The sequence below is a fragment of the Magnolia sinica genome, chromosome 19 (assembly GCF_029962835.1).
Source record: "Magnolia sinica isolate HGM2019 chromosome 19, MsV1, whole genome shotgun sequence".
Classification (NCBI taxonomy): Eukaryota; Viridiplantae; Streptophyta; class Magnoliopsida; order Magnoliales; family Magnoliaceae; genus Magnolia; species Magnolia sinica.
This window is the reverse complement of record NC_080591.1, coordinates 30,946,437-30,965,368: the sequence shown is the minus strand read 5'-3', so window position 1 is coordinate 30,965,368 and position 18,932 is coordinate 30,946,437. Positions and strand designations below refer to the sequence as shown.

At 38.8% G+C, this 18,932-nt stretch overlaps 1 protein-coding gene across 2 annotated transcripts in view; it reads right to left on the bottom strand.

Annotated features, from left to right (window-relative positions):
• Window positions 1-368: 368 nt before the first annotated feature.
• Window positions 369-18,932, bottom strand: part of LOC131234776 (pleiotropic drug resistance protein 2) — a 28,211-nt gene continuing 9,647 nt past the window's right edge. The window contains exons 3-20 of one of the 2 annotated variants that reach the window (XM_058231729.1): window positions 16,750-16,838; window positions 14,824-14,908; window positions 14,362-14,652; window positions 14,167-14,257; window positions 11,699-12,599; window positions 11,406-11,566; window positions 10,957-11,060; window positions 10,611-10,776; window positions 10,387-10,521; window positions 9,113-9,261; window positions 7,882-8,214; window positions 7,335-7,625; window positions 7,136-7,219; window positions 6,806-6,939; window positions 6,483-6,710; window positions 5,070-5,241; window positions 3,368-3,622; window positions 369-868 (exon numbers count right to left, since the gene is read on the bottom strand). In XM_058231729.1, the coding sequence (XP_058087712.1) occupies window positions 599-868; window positions 3,368-3,622; window positions 5,070-5,241; window positions 6,483-6,710; window positions 6,806-6,939; window positions 7,136-7,219; window positions 7,335-7,625; window positions 7,882-8,214; window positions 9,113-9,261; window positions 10,387-10,521; window positions 10,611-10,776; window positions 10,957-11,060; window positions 11,406-11,566; window positions 11,699-12,599; window positions 14,167-14,257; window positions 14,362-14,652; window positions 14,824-14,908; window positions 16,750-16,838 (3,939 nt within the window). In that variant the 3' untranslated portion in view covers window positions 369-598. Of the gene's footprint in view, window positions 869-3,367; window positions 3,623-5,069; window positions 5,242-6,482; window positions 6,711-6,805; window positions 6,940-7,135; window positions 7,220-7,334; window positions 7,626-7,881; window positions 8,215-9,112; window positions 9,262-10,386; window positions 10,522-10,610; window positions 10,777-10,956; window positions 11,061-11,405; window positions 11,567-11,698; window positions 12,600-14,166; window positions 14,258-14,361; window positions 14,653-14,823; window positions 14,909-16,749; window positions 16,839-18,932 lie in introns of those variants that run through there. The other variant, XM_058231730.1, reaches the window with a different exon arrangement.

Here is an 18,932-nt window from a genome sequence, read left to right as displayed (position 1 = left end):
TCACATGAAGTAGGGCCCACTAGTCTACTCAATCATCCAGTCCAACTGAATGACAATTTAGACAGTTGATCAGTAAGGCCAACTAAATAAAGTTCTTACATGATTTTCATCTCTCTCTCTCTCTCTCTCTCTCTCTCTCTCTCACAGTAGATGATTTTCATAATCTCATGTAACAGACTAGATAAAGCTTAAGAAAACCCATTAAAATACATTTCTTCAAACTTCTCCTTCCCTTCTACATTACTTTTTATCTAACCTTCCTGTTTTTTCCCTCCGATGTTACTAGTATACAATGCAAATGCATGGACGTCATGTCATCCATGTTGGGTTCAAAATAAATTTTTTTTTTTTTTAAAAAAAAAAAAGGAAAAAAAGAAAGAAAGAAAGAAAAGTCTACATCTTCGTTAGATTAATCTCATCTTAGCAAATACAAAAATAAAATTCCCACCCAAATCCTATTTTTTTTCCTTATATACTCTCTACCAGAAATACAATGACATTTTCATATACTTGACTAAAATTACAAGGACACAACAACAATTACGTAAAATTACCATCAACAATTAAGAGAGAGAGAGAGAGTCGTTTTCTAGCCTTGTTATCTCTTCTGGAAGTTGAGGAACTTGATGCCATAGGCGAAGACAAAGACGAAGAGGAGGACGAAGCCAACGTGGACACCTGCGACCACCCCAAGGAAGTTGTGCTCATACCCAAAGAAGTTCTTGAGGAACACGTTCACGGGCATATCTGGCTGTCCCGGTATTTCAAGCGGCTCATCCTTGTCGCCTACTTGAGACACCACCAGGCCGTAGATTGTCCAGGCCACCGGAGAACACCAGTAATACCACCTCCACCATATTGGAATCAGCTACATGTGCAACATGCAAAGTATACCGTAAGGCATAGATTCATGGTTTTTTTTTTTTGTTTTTTTTGGTTTTTTTTTTTAAATGCAGTAGCAATGTTACAACCATAATTGCAGCGCAAAGTATACTGCAAGGCAATAGATTCATGTTTTTCGCAGTTGCAGTGTTACAACCATAATAGCAGCAATAGCACTACTTGTAGTAGTCATAATCAGTGATTTTTGTATTGATAATATCAGGATACTTCCTAATATTGGCCGATATATTTCAACATATCACAATCAATACATTGCAATAATCTAAAAATATTGTTGTTGTAAGTTTTCTGTTATCGTTGATACGTATCACACGTTTTGATTACAAGGCACTTGTGTTGGTCCCCTTTCGAAAATTTAAAAAATTTTGCAAAAGAAATTGACAAAAAATCAATTTTCTCTGAAATTATTTGTTGTGATTACGTTGCCAAGGAGATTTTGACCAATTCTTTTATTTGTTTGGAGAGAATGGGGTTTTGGGTGCAAAAATTGTGATCGAAAAGCATGTGGTACAAGAAACCCAATTGGTAAGGTTTTTGCTAGTTTAAACTATTTTCTCTTGTTTAATTAAATTACTTAGAATATGTGGAATAAAGGTAGTAATCTATGATTTTGTATGTTTTGCATGTTCAATCATAGATTTTGACCTCTGATTTTTAATTTGAGGAAAATAGGAGAATTTAGGGAAAATCTATTTTATTTATTTTTTTCGATTTCACCCATTTAACTTGCAATTAGAGTATGGAAAAATAAATTGAAAGTTCTTAGAGGCAGATCTATGAATTAAGGGAACCTTTTGTAAATTAAATAAAAATATTAAAAAATAAATATTTTTGAAAAATATTATATTGACCAGTTGTTATTTATGCCTCATATTATGAATTTATGAGTGTATGCAGATCGTGACATCAGCCACACTTAAATTTATTTTTAAAAATAAATTTAATTTTTTAAAATTTATAAAAATAATTTTAAAAATGTTTTTTATTTATTTATTTTTATTTTTTTAAATGCACTATACATTATATGACATTTTGGCTTTTGAATGTATTGGTTGTATTTTCATACATCTCTTCTATGATTTATAAATTATATAAATTGGTTTTGAATATAGTTGCACCACTTCTATCACACAACGTATAGTTGAGGACCCTTTACGAAGGAAACTTATTATGTAGACCTTCTTTTTTGTGATCTATTTGACTAATTTCTCAATGTTTCCCAATGTTTCTCAAAAACAGCGATACATGCAATATGTCCCATGTGATACTCAATATATTTCTATATCCCATGGATTTGATGCATGCTTCATACCAATATCGAAAAGATTGGTTGTAGTACTCATCATTGTGGTAGTTGTCATGTTTTTAGTAGTCATAGTCATGGTAGTTATAATTGTCTTAGTTGTATCAGTCATAGTCATGATAGTTATAGTTTTTTGTAGTAGTCATCATCATAGTCATAATAGTGATAGTTGTCATCATTTTAGGACCTGTTTGGCCCGATGGATCCCATGGGATTAGGAGGGATGGGATGGATTTTAAGGTAATGATGGTGGTGTCAGTGGATTGGTTTAAGATCCATGGGATTGCTATATATATTTCCCGGACAAGTTCATCGAGTCTGTTTGGCATGCCCGGCATATCCCAGGATTTTACCTTCCAATTCCATCCAATCCGTCCAACCAAACACGCCCCAGGCATGATTGAATGGGATTAAGAGGGATGGGATCAATTTTAAGGTAATGATGATGATGTCAGTGGATTGGTTTAAGATCCATGGGTTTGCTATATCCCGGGACAAGTTCATCGGGTCTGTTCAGCTCGTTTGGCATATCCCGGGATTTTACCATCCCATCCCTCCTAATCCCTCTTAATCCACCCGGCCAAACAGGCCCTTAGTGTAGTTGCACTAAGTGGGAACAGATTTGGTTCTTGCTGTGGAGAAGCATCTGTTTAAAAATGTTTATGAAGTGTAAATGGTAAGTAGTCCAAAGTGCGATTTGAAGCAGGAAAGACCCATAGTCCTTCAACTTCCATGATAGTCGTAGTCATAGTTATAGCAGTTGTAGTCATCGTATCGTAAAATTTATAGTATTCCTGATAGTAGTAGTTGTCCTGAATGTAGTCCCAATGCCCCAATTCTATACATATAGGGGGACCAACATCATTCACTCATCCAGACTGTTGGCTTGATGGGCCAACTGGATGAGGAATGCATGAAAATCTTCTAGATTAGAAGAACCTACAGCTCCAGTCTCTTTCCGTTCTAGACCGTTGCTGTATTTTTCGTAGCTTTCTATTTGCAGGCTACTGATTGAAGGGTTAGGACCTTAAGACCCTGCGAGATGTTTTAGACATCCCTCCATCAATGATTTGGCCTATTATATTAATGGTCCGGATCACTGAACCATGGGCCCACTTGAATGAACTGTATTAGCAGTAGCAATAAGGAGCATACACGTACCGGCCTAGAGATGAGGAAGCCAGAGAACAAATTCCAGAAGCTGAAGAAAAAGGACATGACAATGGCGGCAATCTGGTGGCCGGGAGTCAGAGCTACCACCATCATCCCATACAGGGTGAAGTAGGAAAAGCACATGAACATGAAGTAGTAGAACCAGAAGAACTTGTTGGCTTGCCAAGGGAAATTGATCAAAGAGAAAAGGAGGAGAGAGTAGACGAGCGTCTGCACTGCTATATAAATTAGCTCAATGCTCACCTGAAAAACATGAAAATTACACATCAGAGAATAGTCCTATTATGCATCAGCTCATCTACCCAGGACACACATCTTTGAGATCCGAGCTGTGCATCAGGTGGGCGTCATCGGATGGATGCCCTGTCCTAAAAATCAGACAAGTAAACTCATCAAGTTTGACCCTATTTGGAAAAAAAAAATGGATGTGTCCTACTTGATGACTGGACTTCCTATTTTTGAGACAGAGCATCCACAGGGTGAGGCCCACCTGATGGACGGTTCCGTCTCGCACAATGTAATGGTGTGTGGATGGGCTCGATTATACACTTGTATTGGATTCAGCAAATGTCATTATACTTTACACACCACCCGATGAGGCAAAATTTTCAAACCAAACAGCTAGTCCAGGTCCCAGTTGAACGGACTCAGCTCGAGTGAGCTTTTCAATACTACAAAGGTTAACTGAGCTAGGTGAGTTTTTCTTTACACACCCAATTCACCAAATCATAGAACAACTCGAGAAAACTTGTGTGATGTGCGTCATTTTTTTAAACAATGCCAAGTCTGCAATTTGTCATTTCTCTAACTCCGTGTTAGACCACAAACTCGTTGATTCAGTTGAGTCATAAGTCAGCTCGGCAACTTTTCCAACCTCGGGAGGAATCCATGCTTCTATTTCTTAACAGTAGATTAACAAGCAAATCAATCCCTTTAAGAGCTTTGATGTAGGACAATTAACCACTTGCTCTAAAAGCTCCTACCCTTAGAGCATGGTGAATCAATCCCTTTATCTCATAGCCCAGGCCCCATATCTCATGGGTTAGGACCTTGGCCGAATCCCTCTGTGGGCCCGAAATCACATGGGTACCGCCCCACATGAGCCACCCGCCTCACATGGGCCGCCTACCCCGAGTGTGTCCCCACATTCCACAGGCTACCCCACTCGAGCCCGGTGTGAAAATGGCCCTGCATTAATAACCCCCGGTGAGGAGTCTCGAACACGAGACCTCCCACTCTGATACCACTTTGATGTAGGACAATTAACCTCTTGCTCTAAAAGTTGGAGCTTTTAGAAAAAATGGTTAATTGTCCTGCATGAAATTGGTATTAGAGCGGGAGGTCTTGTGTTTGAGACTCCTCATCGGGGGTGATTAATACATGGGCACTTTCACACTGGGCTTGAGTGGGGTTGCTTGTGGGATGCAGGGGCACACTCGGGGTGGGCGGCCCGTGTGAGGTGGGCCCCACCCATGTGAGGCGGGTGGCTCGTGTAAGGCGGTACCCATGTGATTAGGGGCCCACGAGGGGGGGTTCAGCTGAGGTCCAAACCCATGAGACGTAGGGACTGGGCTATGAGATAAATGGATTAATTCACCATGCTCTATTAGTTCGAGCTTTTAGAGCAAGTGGTTAATTGTCATGTGTCAAAAAGTCTGAAACATGACAAGGATTTAGAGTCAACGTTTACTTGAGCAAATGCATAAGGCAATGCTGAGTACATTCCCGCTGCTCTTTCACGGTAGAAGACTGTTCTCTCTATTGCCACAACAGACTGCACTGTTGAAGCATTGGTGGCTCCGAGGAAGAAGACAGCCGAGTATATGGCTCCAAGCAGATTCAGCAGATCTTGTTGCTTCTTTCTGTCAAATATAAAAGGAATCTTTGGCTGTATGAGTAAACCATGAACAGATATCTGGCACTAACAGCAAGCTAAAGCATTATAAAAACCAAAATGATAATGAAACGCTTGTGAATAGAAATGTTTCTGGTTTCATGTGCATTTGGCTGCACGAAAAATCATGAATTTCATGATTAACCAATCTAATTTGGTGTAAATTGTCATCATATTTCATAAGATTTTGTGCAACCAAACACACCGCTAAATGATAGAAGCATGCTGAATTGTTGATTGAATAGTGGCTGGGGGTTACTAATGCAATTATCTATAGTAGGTTTGACGAAAAGAAAGGTGAAGATTTGTTCTGTGAGCATAAGTTTTGGTATTTACCAATTTTGGAAAATTTTGGGTGTTTTCGATTGGAGCAATCAAAGTTAACATATCTTGGTCATGTTTACTGAACTCGCCAAAAGTTTTTAAGGACATTTAAGCCATTTTATTGGGCCAGGATTAACCCAATCCATCACATATACTAATTAAACTCGACATTTGGACACAAGCCCAAAAGTTGATAATGATCCCAATCCATTAAGGTAACAACAGGCCCAGAAATGTGTGGTCGGGCCAGGTGTCAAGAGAAAATCTTGTTAAAATTGGATCTGGATGCCATACATTGATTTGTCAGGCCCGAAAATCACAAACAGATCCAAGGTCCTAAAAATAAGAACCAAGGCCAGCCCGAACGAGTTAGGCTGGGAATCCTGACAGACCAGGCAGACCATTGACCGTCCTACCCAGTGCTATTGCTTACCCAGTTTCAACATCTCAACGACCTCCACTTTCTGAAAATGGATAATATGAATGCTAATACTACTAATCTCTGGTACTATTGTTGCTGTTCTATGGTGGTTTCTTTACTTGTTATTGCTGTCACTTATATTGTCAATGTTATTATCAGTGATAACAAGGGTGCATTTCGTTGCCTTGAAAGATGGATGGGAAAGATTCACTCCCACAGGAAGCCTGCTCATATTTCAACTCCTAACAGAAATAATCCGAATCCTTCTTTCAGCCAGTTGACAGAAAACAGATAAACTGCTCAGCAAGTCAGCGTGGAATCTGTTTTCGGTGCCTCTCCAAACATAACGTCTTGTCAACTGTGGCCGGATTCTACATTTCTAGAACAAATGCAATTTTTTTTTTTTCCAAACATGGCCTAAAGCAACAGAAAGGAAGAAGGGGAATAAGAAACATAATACTCACGTCTTTTTTCCATTGTCCCAGAAGATGGTACCAAATAGGATACCAATGACGAGTGTCATGAAGAATCGGATTGCATTGTACTGTGGGTTTCTCCAGTAGGACCAGTGTTGCTTCCAGAAGCAGGCCATACATTGAGTAGCAAAGCTTTGAGAGTATTTGGTAGGGAAGTAAAGATCCGTGGAGCCAGGTTCTGGTTTGCTCAGCTCCTTGATGAGCTCTTGATTCCTCCTGAAAGACAATAGGAGGAAATCAAGTAGGATAAGAAACATATTAGTCTAAGATGAATGGGCTTGCTGCCATTGTAGTATCATAATTCAACTTACTTATAAAGGGAAGAATTGGCATAAACATCTGCGAAATCCAGATCAAGGTGTGATTCAACCGAAGTAGAGCTGACCTCCAGCATCCACGTAGCAGGATTGTAATCATCTCTGATCTTGGGAACCCCTGGGACTGCCTGCAAGAACTCCCTCATATGTAAGATGCAGATATTAAAACCTGGAATTTCCGAGCCCATGCTTGTTGCATTCGTTTTTATGATGCGCAAATCAGAACTTTTAACTTGAAGAGAAAGCTCTTTTTTGTGAACCAAGACCTTTGGTATTTGACAAGCGCAAACAACAGATATGAATCAGAGGGAAAAGAAATCTCACTTCAAAGTACTCTATAAGCTTCTGAGAATGTCGACCAAGAGGCCCTCCGTAAATTACTTGTCCTCCTCTCTTCATCAGGAGAAGCTGTAAACAGAGAGGTTATAAAGTTGCAACCGGATGCATGAACAAACAACATGACAATCACAGTCAAAAGATCAGAGAAAAAGGAAGAAGAAATGAACATGGAACTGGGAAGCACCTCATCAAAAGCTTCAAAAATGTCAATGCTCGGTTGGTGAATTGTGCAAACAACAGTCCGTCCAGTATCCACAGTGTTTCTTACTGTCCGCATGACAATCGCTGCAGCTCTAGCATCAAGCCCTGATGTTGGCTCGTCCATGAAAATGATGGATGGATTTGCAACCAGCTCCACGGCTATTGTAAGCCGCTTTCGCTGTTCGGTTGAGAGACCATTTACTCCAGGGAGGCCCACAAGAGCATCCCTCAGAGTATTAAGTTCAACCAGCTCCATCACTTCCTCCACGAACATCTGCAACAGAACAGAGAAAATTACTGTCAATGGCATCACACTATATTTGAATGCATATGTCCATCATGGAGAATGCTTTCTATGCAAAGCAGGGTTTGGAAATCCTGATTTGAAAAATACTTGTCATCAAAACCTGGATTGGATGAATGACTCACTTGCAGGTGAAATTGTTTATGCACTCTAGATTGGATTAACTAAATACCAGTAAAGAAGAAAAGAAAGGAAAAGAATGTGAAGAAAAGGAATCATGACATACCCTCCGTGTTTCTGGTTTAACGTCAGGAGCAAGACGCATCCAGGCAGAGTATACGAGGGACTCATAGACAGTAACATTTGGCGAATGGATATCATTCTGTTCACAGTAACCACTAACCCGAGCAAATGTTGCTTGGTTTTTTGGGTAACCAGATATGCTGATAGTTCCTTCTATGTATCCTCCAGTCTTCCTTCCTGCCAGAACATCCATCAAAGTGGTCTTCCCAGCACCACTAACGCCAACTAATGCAGTAAGGACTCCTGGTCTGAAAGCACCACTAACGTTGCGTAGAAGCTGGAGACGGGTTTCTTCAATTCCTTCACTCTTCATTTCCTAAAGAAATAATCAATTTTCTTTTCAAATGTCAGACTTCCTACAATCATGGAGTTCATAATAGTCACCACAAAACTCTGAAAATTCTCAGAAACTCGTCAACTTCACAGAAATTCCTAACCCAATAATATCTTGGCAAAGGAAGCTCTAAAAGAACTGCAAGTTTTCTTAGGACTTGACAAAAGTGTCTATTGATTATCTATACTACATATAAAAGCAGTAGTTTTGGACATTTTTTTCCTCACAATTAGTCTTAAGAATTTTGGTTATTAGAAGTTAAAACCGTCATTGATAATGTAGCTGGTTGGTGAGGAACTGTTCAGATTTCAGCCACACCAAGGCCTATGAATAGCCACAATTACACCCCCTTGCTTTCACTTCTTCTAATGTGTGTAGCCCCACCTCTCCTCTTCTTTGTAGCCATATGAAGCGTCTAATTAAGGAGACAGTGATAAAGGCTCTGTGAGTCCGCCCTGATGACTGTGTGTCATCCACTCTGTACATTTGTTGCATTAGCTCATCGAAGGACGTCAGGCAGATTAGGGACTTGAGTGGGCGACAGCAAGGGAAACAGTAATGGGTCTCACTCCTCTCTCTCTCTCTCTCTCTCTCTCTCTCTCTCTCTCTCTAGCATGCACCTGCTGTAGCCCCCACCTTTCCCTCTGTCTCTCCTTTTTTCTCACTCCCCTCTGAATCTCTCCCTCTTTCTCTCTTTATCCTCTTCACTCCACATGGGTTGCACATATAACCCTAGTCAACATCTATGGAAATCTAAGATCATTTTGAAGTTTACATCCTTGGGTTCGAAATCCAGAAAACCTTTCATTTATATGATCAAGATATTCAGTCACTCGAATATGACAGAGAGAAAAAGAAGAATAAGAGACAACAGACTTACAGTAGGCATGTCCACGTAGTAATTCACATGATTAAATGAAAGAGAAAGAGGCTGGAAGGGCAAAACCATTCCTCTCTTCTCTGCATGGTTTGCAACTCTAATACTTGATTTGCTGCTTGTAGTACCATTTCTCACTTCCATGTCAATACCTGTATTGATGGACACAATACCAGAATCAAAATTTTGGCATCCACTTGAAAAAAAATAAAGTCTTAACATGTAACAGTGTCAATAAACTCAATGCCAGTGTACAGATCAATGCATTATAACATGTCCATGACATGTATTGTGGATATTATGGTTTTCATTATGTAGTATACGTATTATAAAATGCTAGGGCTGAAGGCTTGTAGCATGGTTCTAAAAATTGGTGACTCGGCTCGGAACTCAGTTTAGTCAACTTGACTTGACTAGATTTCAAGCTGAGTTACTAGGAAACTTGATCTTCAGTGTGAATTGGTGTGACTCACAATGACTTGAACCAAGTCACTTGCACTTGCCTATAAACTGCTCTTTTTCATTAAAAGAAAGGGAAAAGTTTTTCAACTTACGAACTTGATGAGAGGACCATCTTTTCCAGCATACCAGATGCCATATGGCTGTTTACTTCAGCTATTTTGTTATATTTTACATGCGTCACTACTTTAAACTTTTAAACATTTATTTCTGCTTTAATTATTATTAATTTCATTATCAAACAAAGTCAAATCAAATGAAGACTCCTTTGAGTCTTCAAGCAGACCCAACCAGCTGGACATTGAGTCAAGTTTTCAGGATTTTGAACTATGTTGCACGGTATATTCAAGATTTCAGTTTGTGTAGGTCAGTAGGTAGGACCCACGGTTCAGTGATCCAAACCATATGCATCTCATTTTGGATGGCCTATGAACCAAAAAGCCCATACATTGAAATATCTCAGCCACTGAATATTTAGCCTTCCCTTGATTGAATTTGAACCATTGTTACGTTTTCCTTCTTAACCATCCATTTCTTGGCCACCTATTGAAAGCCTAGGATTTTGGAAATAGTAATGCACAGTCTTCTGGCCCGAACATGTTGTAATACCTCTAGATGCTAATATGGCTTATTTCTTTCTTTATTTTTTTTATTTTTTTTATTTTTTACCACTGATATATTCAGTAATTGATCAAAAGAGATGAATTGATAATCACTTTGCAGCTTTAATCATCACTAATACTAGCAATCACAGAGAAACAACAGCAAAACAACCAAGATGAGACGTTGAAGAGGCAAATGTAGTTAGAAACTCGAACCTTCAAACACAGGATAGGTTGATGTTGAACTAGTCCCTGTCGCCGTCGATCTCTGACTTCTGTCAGAGTATGGATTCTCTTTATGTTTTTTCTTTACATCCTCATCCAACATTAAAGCTTGCGAATTTCCAAAAGCTGAAATTACATTCCAGGGAAGCAGTACTTGTAAGGATCTTATCTTCATTGTAGATGCCCAGACTAATGAAGGGGAAGTGATGGCTTACGATTCAAATAAGTCAGTGCAGCAATAAAGCAAAGATTGAAGAGAAGAGAGAACCCAATAAGGGCTACAATAGAAATCCAAAACCAATATTCATCAGTGAACAATGCTCTAGACTTGAGAAGGGCCTTTCCAACCGTGGGTGCATCGATTCTAGGGTCATTGTTGGGCTGTAACAGAGAAAAGCAAACAGGTATAAACTTGGATGATGATCACTGAGACTAGCCTGTGAAAACTTATATCTAATGAAGTATTTAAACTACAAAACCAAATCAGAGTAGATAATGAAGACAGTGTTTGAATTTTGAAGTATAAAAGAAAATCATAGTCCATGTGTCAGGAGATTTTACAATATTCCATCTGTCATCAAGAAATTCATTGATGGCTACAGCATTCTGTCCATACATCATAGGAGAACTCCAGTATCCCCACATCCACCATGGTTGAATGTCGTCTGCAGGCAGATAATGAAATGGCTGCTTTAATGCAGTATCATGGATATCTTAGAAACACAAGGAAGAATCTATTGATTGATATCTTCCAAAAAGATGAATTCAGTCCAAGTTCAAACTAGAATAGTAACATGATAACTATAATGCACTATTTATCAGATACTATATTCAGCACTTGTATTTCAGTCAATGGTCCAATCCATTACATGCTAATTATTGTGCAAAATTAGAGTGATGGGCCCCAATGTGACCCCATTGCTGGTCAGTTGAATTCCAGAAGAGTTGGGATCTGAAATGGCCAAATGCATCTACAAAAAGCTTTCATAGTGAAAATATGAACTGCTGACCTTTAGAGACGACAAATCCTCCAAACACAAAAATCACCAACAGAGCAAAAGTTCCAAATGTGTTGGCTACGACCACTGTTCTTCCAGCTGCGGCAATGAAACGGAACAGCGAGAGAGCCATTTGATGTGTACAAAAGAACACCAAGAACTGTCGGAAGAACCTGAGCAAGTTGGAGAGACATCAACCAAAACTAATTTATATACTTTCATCATGTTGACTTCCAGGGCCCATCCCATGCACAGGAAAACTACTCGGTAGAGAAGAAAAAATGGAAAGCAGGAAAACCTCTTACCTCATAGCAGGAGGAGCAAAACCAATTACGTAATAGGTAAGAGTGACCCATATTCCTGATTCCATTAGTGAAAGTGGGATTCTCAGCACCCAAATTGGCAACCCAAAAGCCCATGGAGGATAGAACAAGAAATCCCTCTGCTTATAGAACACAGGAAGCCTGTAAACAGTCATCGGAAGCTCTGCCATTCCATTAAACATCACATTAACTAGACTGAAAAACAAAGCCCCGAAGAATTTCCCTCCATCAGCAATTGTGTTATGACTCATTTCCGTCCTCAAGAAGACAGTCATGGTGATCGTCGACATGATTGTTATCTGGGTGGTCTTGAATATGTACACAAAAGAATTGCGCTTCATTAGCAGCCACTCCCTTGCAAAACAAGCCTTGAAGAGCTCCCAGTTAGAGATGCCATACTTTTCTGTCGCTAATGCTGCAGGGTGAGCTCTAGCTTTATCATAAGGAATTCTAAGTTCTTCCATTAGCTCTTGGCCAACATGGAAAGAGTTGAAACCTTCCACAAACTCAGGGACAGAGACATAACGATAAGGCTGGCTCTTATCAAACCAGTACTGTTCCTGATCCTTTTTTGAAGTCACTTCTTGCAGAAAGTCTGCAACTCCTTTCCTATCTGGACACTTGAAACCCATGACCTCGAAGAACTCTACGATGTTCTCTCGAGGACCTTGGTAGATGATCTGACCCTCCGACAAAAGGATAATATCATCAAAAAGATCGAATGTCTCAGGTGCAGGCTGCAGAAGAGAGATGACCATGGTTCCATCCATAACATGAACCATCTGTCTCATGAACTTGACAATCTGGAAGGTGGTGGAACTGTCCAGTCCAGTTGATATCTCATCCATGAAGAGAGCTTTCGCTGGTCCAACTAACATCTCTCCTGCATCCAGAACAACCGGTAATTGTAAGTGAATAGAAAACAGTATGTGACATACTAGAAGCAAATTATTCTGTTGACACTGTAAATTTTTTTATTTTTTTTTTTTGTAATAGTGATTTTTACCACAAAATTCCTCAGAATTTTGGATTTTACCAAATAAAGCCTCCGTGACTCGAAATACCCACGAAGTGCCTTTCGAGGGGCGAAATTATGAAGATTCCCTAATTTATTTGTTTCTTTAAAGTTGTTTGAGGTTTGAAGGGCCGACATGGTATGACATTTGTTTCATCCAACTGGTTAACCCCACCATGATGATCACACAAGCAAAAAATATTGCTGGATCCAATCATAAGTGGGCCACACCATAAAAAACAATATATATTACTCCAAAACATTCAATTTCATGTGTAACCCATAAGATGATTCCATTGGTCAGATTTTTTGTTTGGGCGATCATCATCGTAGGGTGCATACTTCGGACGGGTTGGATGCCGTACACGTACTGTATGGGCCCCAAAATTCTCAACTCTAGTACTTTTTAAAGAGAAAAAAATAATTTAGGTCAATTTTGCAATTTCGTCCCTTGAAAAGCATCACCAGTGAATTTCCATTTCTGAAGACCTTATTTCGTAAAATGCGAATTTCTGAGGATCTTTTTGGTAAAAATCCCAAGCCAAGAAAAACAAAACAACAAAAGCGAAAATGTCGAGAAATGAATCTCCCAAGGAAGCTGGAAGAACTATAAGATTACTTTTTCAGAATAGTACAAATGCTGGATTCCATACCAAAACAACGAATATGTGATACAGAAAGCAAAATATACAACTTTCAAATGACAGTCATGAAATCTATGAATGGGATCTGTATAGCTGTCCCTGGTTTTGTATGAAATGAATCAGATGACAAGAATCTTTTGAAGTTTCAAGAACACAAAATGCGTAACTTTAAAATATAAGAACCTGATTTAATTTAATAGCAACAACACAATTTCCACGAGTGAAACAGTAAGAAATTGCAGAGCAGATGTCCTTCCAGATTTTTAGGGAAAAAACATAAATAACTTCTCTGCAAGTACCTCTCACTCTCAATGCTTTGATCAAACATGCTCATTTAGAATAATACTGAATTTATGATTTTAATAGAGAAAATATGTGATAACACGAGAAAGACAACAAAGAGCCTAGTTTTTGAATTCCGTAATTGCATTACTTACAAGTTACAGGTAGGGCCTACATTCAAAAGAAAACGTCCTAGTGACTAATGTACCCTCATACAAAGACATAAATAGGAAAAGAATAAGAATAGAATGAATCATAAATAAATAGAAGCAGAACAAATACAATGCAGAAATATGGATACTTATGCCCTAAAGGTGAACAATGGCAACAAATAGATATGCTGAGCAAATAGATAAAAAAAAAAAAATAATAATAATAATAATAATAATTAAAAAAAAAAAAAATGCAGCACTGAAGAGCTTCAGCACTTTATAATGCATTACAGCCGTACTTCAATGATTGTGATTTATTTTGATGAGCTGTGAGATGAATCCCCTACATAAACATACCAGTAGTCACACGCTTCTTTTGTCCACCAGAGATTCCTCTTCTCATATCATTTCCAACTTTTACATCAGCACAGATATCCAAACCAAGTAGCTGTTACAGAAATTTGGAGAAGTCAGGCTTCCTAAAAACCACTTGCAAAAGATGAGCAGCGTGGCAAGGGAATCCCCACACCTAAGTAAAATGGAGGAACTGACCTTGAGAACATAATCTGTAACCAGACTAGTTTTCTGGCCTTCCATCGCTGTGGCCTTCATGAATGCGTCAATCTCAGGATCTGGTTTAATTCCAGCCTCCTTCTCTCGTCTGGACAATTCGGACAGCATTTCATATCGGGTTCCAACCCCCAAACACCGTCCAGAGAAATCCAGAGTCTCCCTAACTGTCATCTCGCCATTGTGAAGATCATGCTGGCTAATGTAAGCACAGGTTCTCTGAGGAACGAATTCTGACAATTCATGACCGCAGTAAGTGATTTTCCCAGTTACCTGTTTATCGTAACATGATATCAAGAAGTGCAACAAATTGATGTAGATATGTATACGATGAATTTGTTCAAGATAAGTATTTAATTAGTATTTAATTTATACATGAGAGAGAGAGAGAGAGAGAGAGAGAGAGAGAGAGAGAGAGAGAGAGAGAGAGAGAGAGAGAGAGACCTGTAGCTGTTTGTCAAGTTTCCCTGCAAGAGCAAGCAGCAGGGTTGTTTTCCCTGAGCCTGGAGGTCCAAGAAGCAGTGTCATCCTGAAAATAAATAAACGAAACATAACCACAAAATCCTTCAATGTTCATTAAAATACGAACATCCAACAGTATCTTTGCACACCAGATATCTTAACAGACCACATAATTCATGGGCATTCCAGCTCTTTTGTATCAAGTCTTCATGTGATGTCTTTGACAAGAGTCTAATCTGACTTTGGTTGAAAGGAAGGCAAGGCCCTTTGTTGGCATTATCCCATACAAAAAATCATTCAAACAGATAGAAGGAAAAATCAAATGATTCTGCCCGAATACAGAAAAAGCTAGTTATGGGGGATCTTCCTTCCTGAAACTACCCATATCAACATCAACACTTATATGCAGAAGGTATCCTTTGACTGACTCATTTCTTCAGAAGCATGAGAGGAGCCCACTTTTATTTCTTTTCAAAATTTGAAAAGATGAACCATGAATCTCAATGGATGTTCTTGCAACTTGTGAGCCGATAATGAAACTCTCTTCTAATTGAAAATGTAAAAGTCAAGCTTTATGTGACCAAATGTTAATGAAGGGAAGATGCTCCACTTATTCAAATCAGGCTCGCTGTAGCTCTACATTAACCTGAAAGGCACGAATCATATGGATGACCACAAAAATGGTCTTTTGGAATCATTAATTTGATCACCATGCTACAATTGTTTCCTCAAGTTGCACATTCAAATTGAATTAAGAACATCCTGTTAACAGTTTCATGATCTCATCCATTTTATTTTGAGCAAGGTCACATTATGGATTTGTCGGTAATTTGCTAAAAAAATCCATTGATGATGGCTTGATGTTTAGTTCGTTAGACTGGTTGGCATTATGTCGCCGTTCATTTTCATATCCAGGTCTAGAGTCAGTAATTTATGAACTAGGACACCACTTTCGGACCCAGCAATGAGGAGGTCTAAATCAATGGAGATCACCTTTCTTGGGCAATCTCTTTAGCTCTGAGAGTCGAAAGATAAACTCAAATGTACAGAATACTGGATTCTTAGCTGTCTTTGTCAATCTATCAGGAGAGTAATTGCAATCTATATAATTCATTTACGCTTTATGAAAATGCTAGAAAGATCCTTGCCAAAATTTCAACTGGGAATATCTCTACGTCTTTAGAGAAAGCAAAAGGCAACCAAGTTGCTGATATCGTCACAAACTTGGACTTGAATTCATATTCTCACACTAAGAGTGCTTGGTTTCCCAATAAAGCATTCTTCTTGAGGCGTGACCCAATGTAGTCTTTAGTTGATAATGATTTCAAGAAATCTTCTATGTAAGATTTGTACACGCCTTGGCAACTTCCTTTTGATAATTTTTTTCTTGTAGGATCACATCGTATGTGTCACCGTCACATATCTAAGTTTATTATTTGCATATCTAGCATAAAGGAAGGCCATAGAATGTCAATCTATCAGCTGATGTTTCCAAAGAGAAATAATTAATATACTCAACAATTAGAATTCTAATCAATCTCTTTCCATTACTTTCTGGTAGATTACTTCATTTGGAGTTTACTTATCCATATATAGTTGTGACTTCATTTGGAGTATACTTAGCTATATATAGTTGTGAGATGTGCTTTATATTGCTCTGATAGTCATGGAGTTTTCTTTTTACAAGAAGACCATGGGAAATGTCCTTGGTAACCTTTTTTCTTTTTCTTTTTTGAAACGCAACATTTTTTGGAAAGTAAAAGTTTTTTGGATGGTAACATTTTTTGGAAGTTAGACATTGGAAGGTACCAAAATATATTATGTTCCAAAAATAATAATTTGAAATGTGTGTGTGAGACGTGGTAAACATTAATTCCTTCATGGAAAAGGAAAAACAACTAAACATACCTGGAAGGTTTCAACATTCCAGTCACGTCACGAAGTATCTTGTTAATCCTTTTCTTTGATGGAGAAAGCCGAACCAGTCCAAGAATTCCCTGTTGAGAAATAAAACAAAAAAAAGTTGAAATGAAGAATACAAATCATTGCCATAACCTACTCGATGTCGGCTTTACGAACCCTGTTTCACTGAGATGATCATATACAAAAAGGAAGTAGATTATCACTATAAAATCAAGCTTTTCTTTTCTTTTTTTCAACTTTTTTTAATCAACCAAAAGACCTATATTAAATAAATGAAATTACAGAAAGGGACACAATAGGGTCCATGGTAACATAATTACGAAATTGATACCAGATTATACCATTCCACTCTCCTATGGTTTGCAAGCTTGTCTGCCACTGAATTGCATTCTCCATCACTAATTCAGCGTTGGACATGACAGATTGAAAGCAACTAATCCATTAGGAGCTACCACTTCCAACCAACAGATATCAAAAGAGCCCTTTTCTTTTCAAACATCCTTAAACTAGCGTGGCCTTTTCAAACCATTGAGCTTCGTTTCTTTAAATGCATCAATCTACAATCAATTAACCACCATTCGATCTTTATTCTACTATAAATCCACCAATTTCAGTTATCAAATTAAAAAAGAGGAAACAAGAGGCTGACTTGGGTTCCTCATGATCCATTGTCAATCACCACCATGCAGGTAGCTGGTGAATCCATACATTTACATCTGATCAATCCTACTGTGGATGGTCCAAGGTCGAAAGACCATACCAATCAGGCCCCTAGTGGTCAATGGTGCACATTCAAACTTGAAAACTCCACTACTTGGGATCCTCTAATTAGTGTACAACATGACATTTTCAATCCACTGCGACAAACAGGAAAGTGTTGTATTTTTAAGTTGTTTAAAAAATAACTTAGTGTTTCAAAATTTTCATTGGGTCGGGCCTTGGTTGTGGCCATGGATGTGTCTTTTCACAAAAGTCCAAAAGGCAACACCCTTTCAAATTTTTGTTTTGGAAAGTCGTGTCTTCTCAGACCCAAGGGTTGCTCCAATTGGGTTTAAACCCAATAGTCACAAATCTTTTTGAAAGGGTGTCTCTACACCCTTAAGAGTGTCTTCACAAAGTCTATAAAAAGACTTCTCTTTGTCTGGTTTTCATGTGTGAAAAAGGAAATAAGAAAATGTCTGGTTAATATTATTTTCAAAGTATAGTTAAGAGTTTTCTCGTTTGGGTTAAGACTACAAATGGTTTGATGTTACAAACCAGTCATCAGAAGTGGTCAGTTGTACGTGTCATTCTGTTTGCATGTATTTAGGCATGGTTTTAGGCATGTTTGCACGTGAGGTCAGGTGTAGTAGTTGGTTGTATTTGTTCCTTATTTCATACATGAGTCTTAGGTAGTTTCCTTATTTAAGTCGTAGTTTTAAGGAAGACATCCTCACGTCTGTGTAGTAGGCAAAGTTGGGTGTAATTGAATCAGTTGTAACTAGAGTCTATAAAAATAGAGAAGGAATGAATGCAAGGACATGAAGTTTATCTCCAAACGGTTGTCTGTAGCAGGGATTGGATCCCTTTAACAATCCTATAGTTTCACTCTCACCATTGGTCGACCAAAGAAGACACCTAATAAATCCATTCTGCCTTCACCTCACCACTTTACTCAATCCCACGTCCACCTCCAAAACTCAGGTCGTAACATTATGGTATTAGAGACAGGGCCAATAGAGCATCGAATGGAGAGTCTAGAGAAGGAGGTCAGCACACTTGCTGCCAACCAAGAGAAGATCATCGAAAAGATGATTGAGCTCTTCGCAACTTGGTCGTCGAGGTGGGAACCCCGAGCCAATCCGCGATAATGGGGAGAAGCTTCTCAACCTCGCAACAATGGGAGGGCCTACAACAGCTCAACCAGTACGGGAACCTCCATTAATTCCAGTGCTCAGAAGCTAGTCAAGCTTGACTTCTCGCGATTCAAAGGCAGTGAAGATCCCACAAGTTGGCTCTGTCGGATGGAGCAGTTTTTTGAATTCCAACGCACCTTAGAGGAAGAGAAGGTGACACTTGCTTCCTTCCACATGGAAGGGGATGCACAAATGTGGCTGCAACTTTACAAGCAGACTCATGGGGCCATGAATTGGGAAGAGTTCAAACAAGGAGTACATGCAATGTATGGT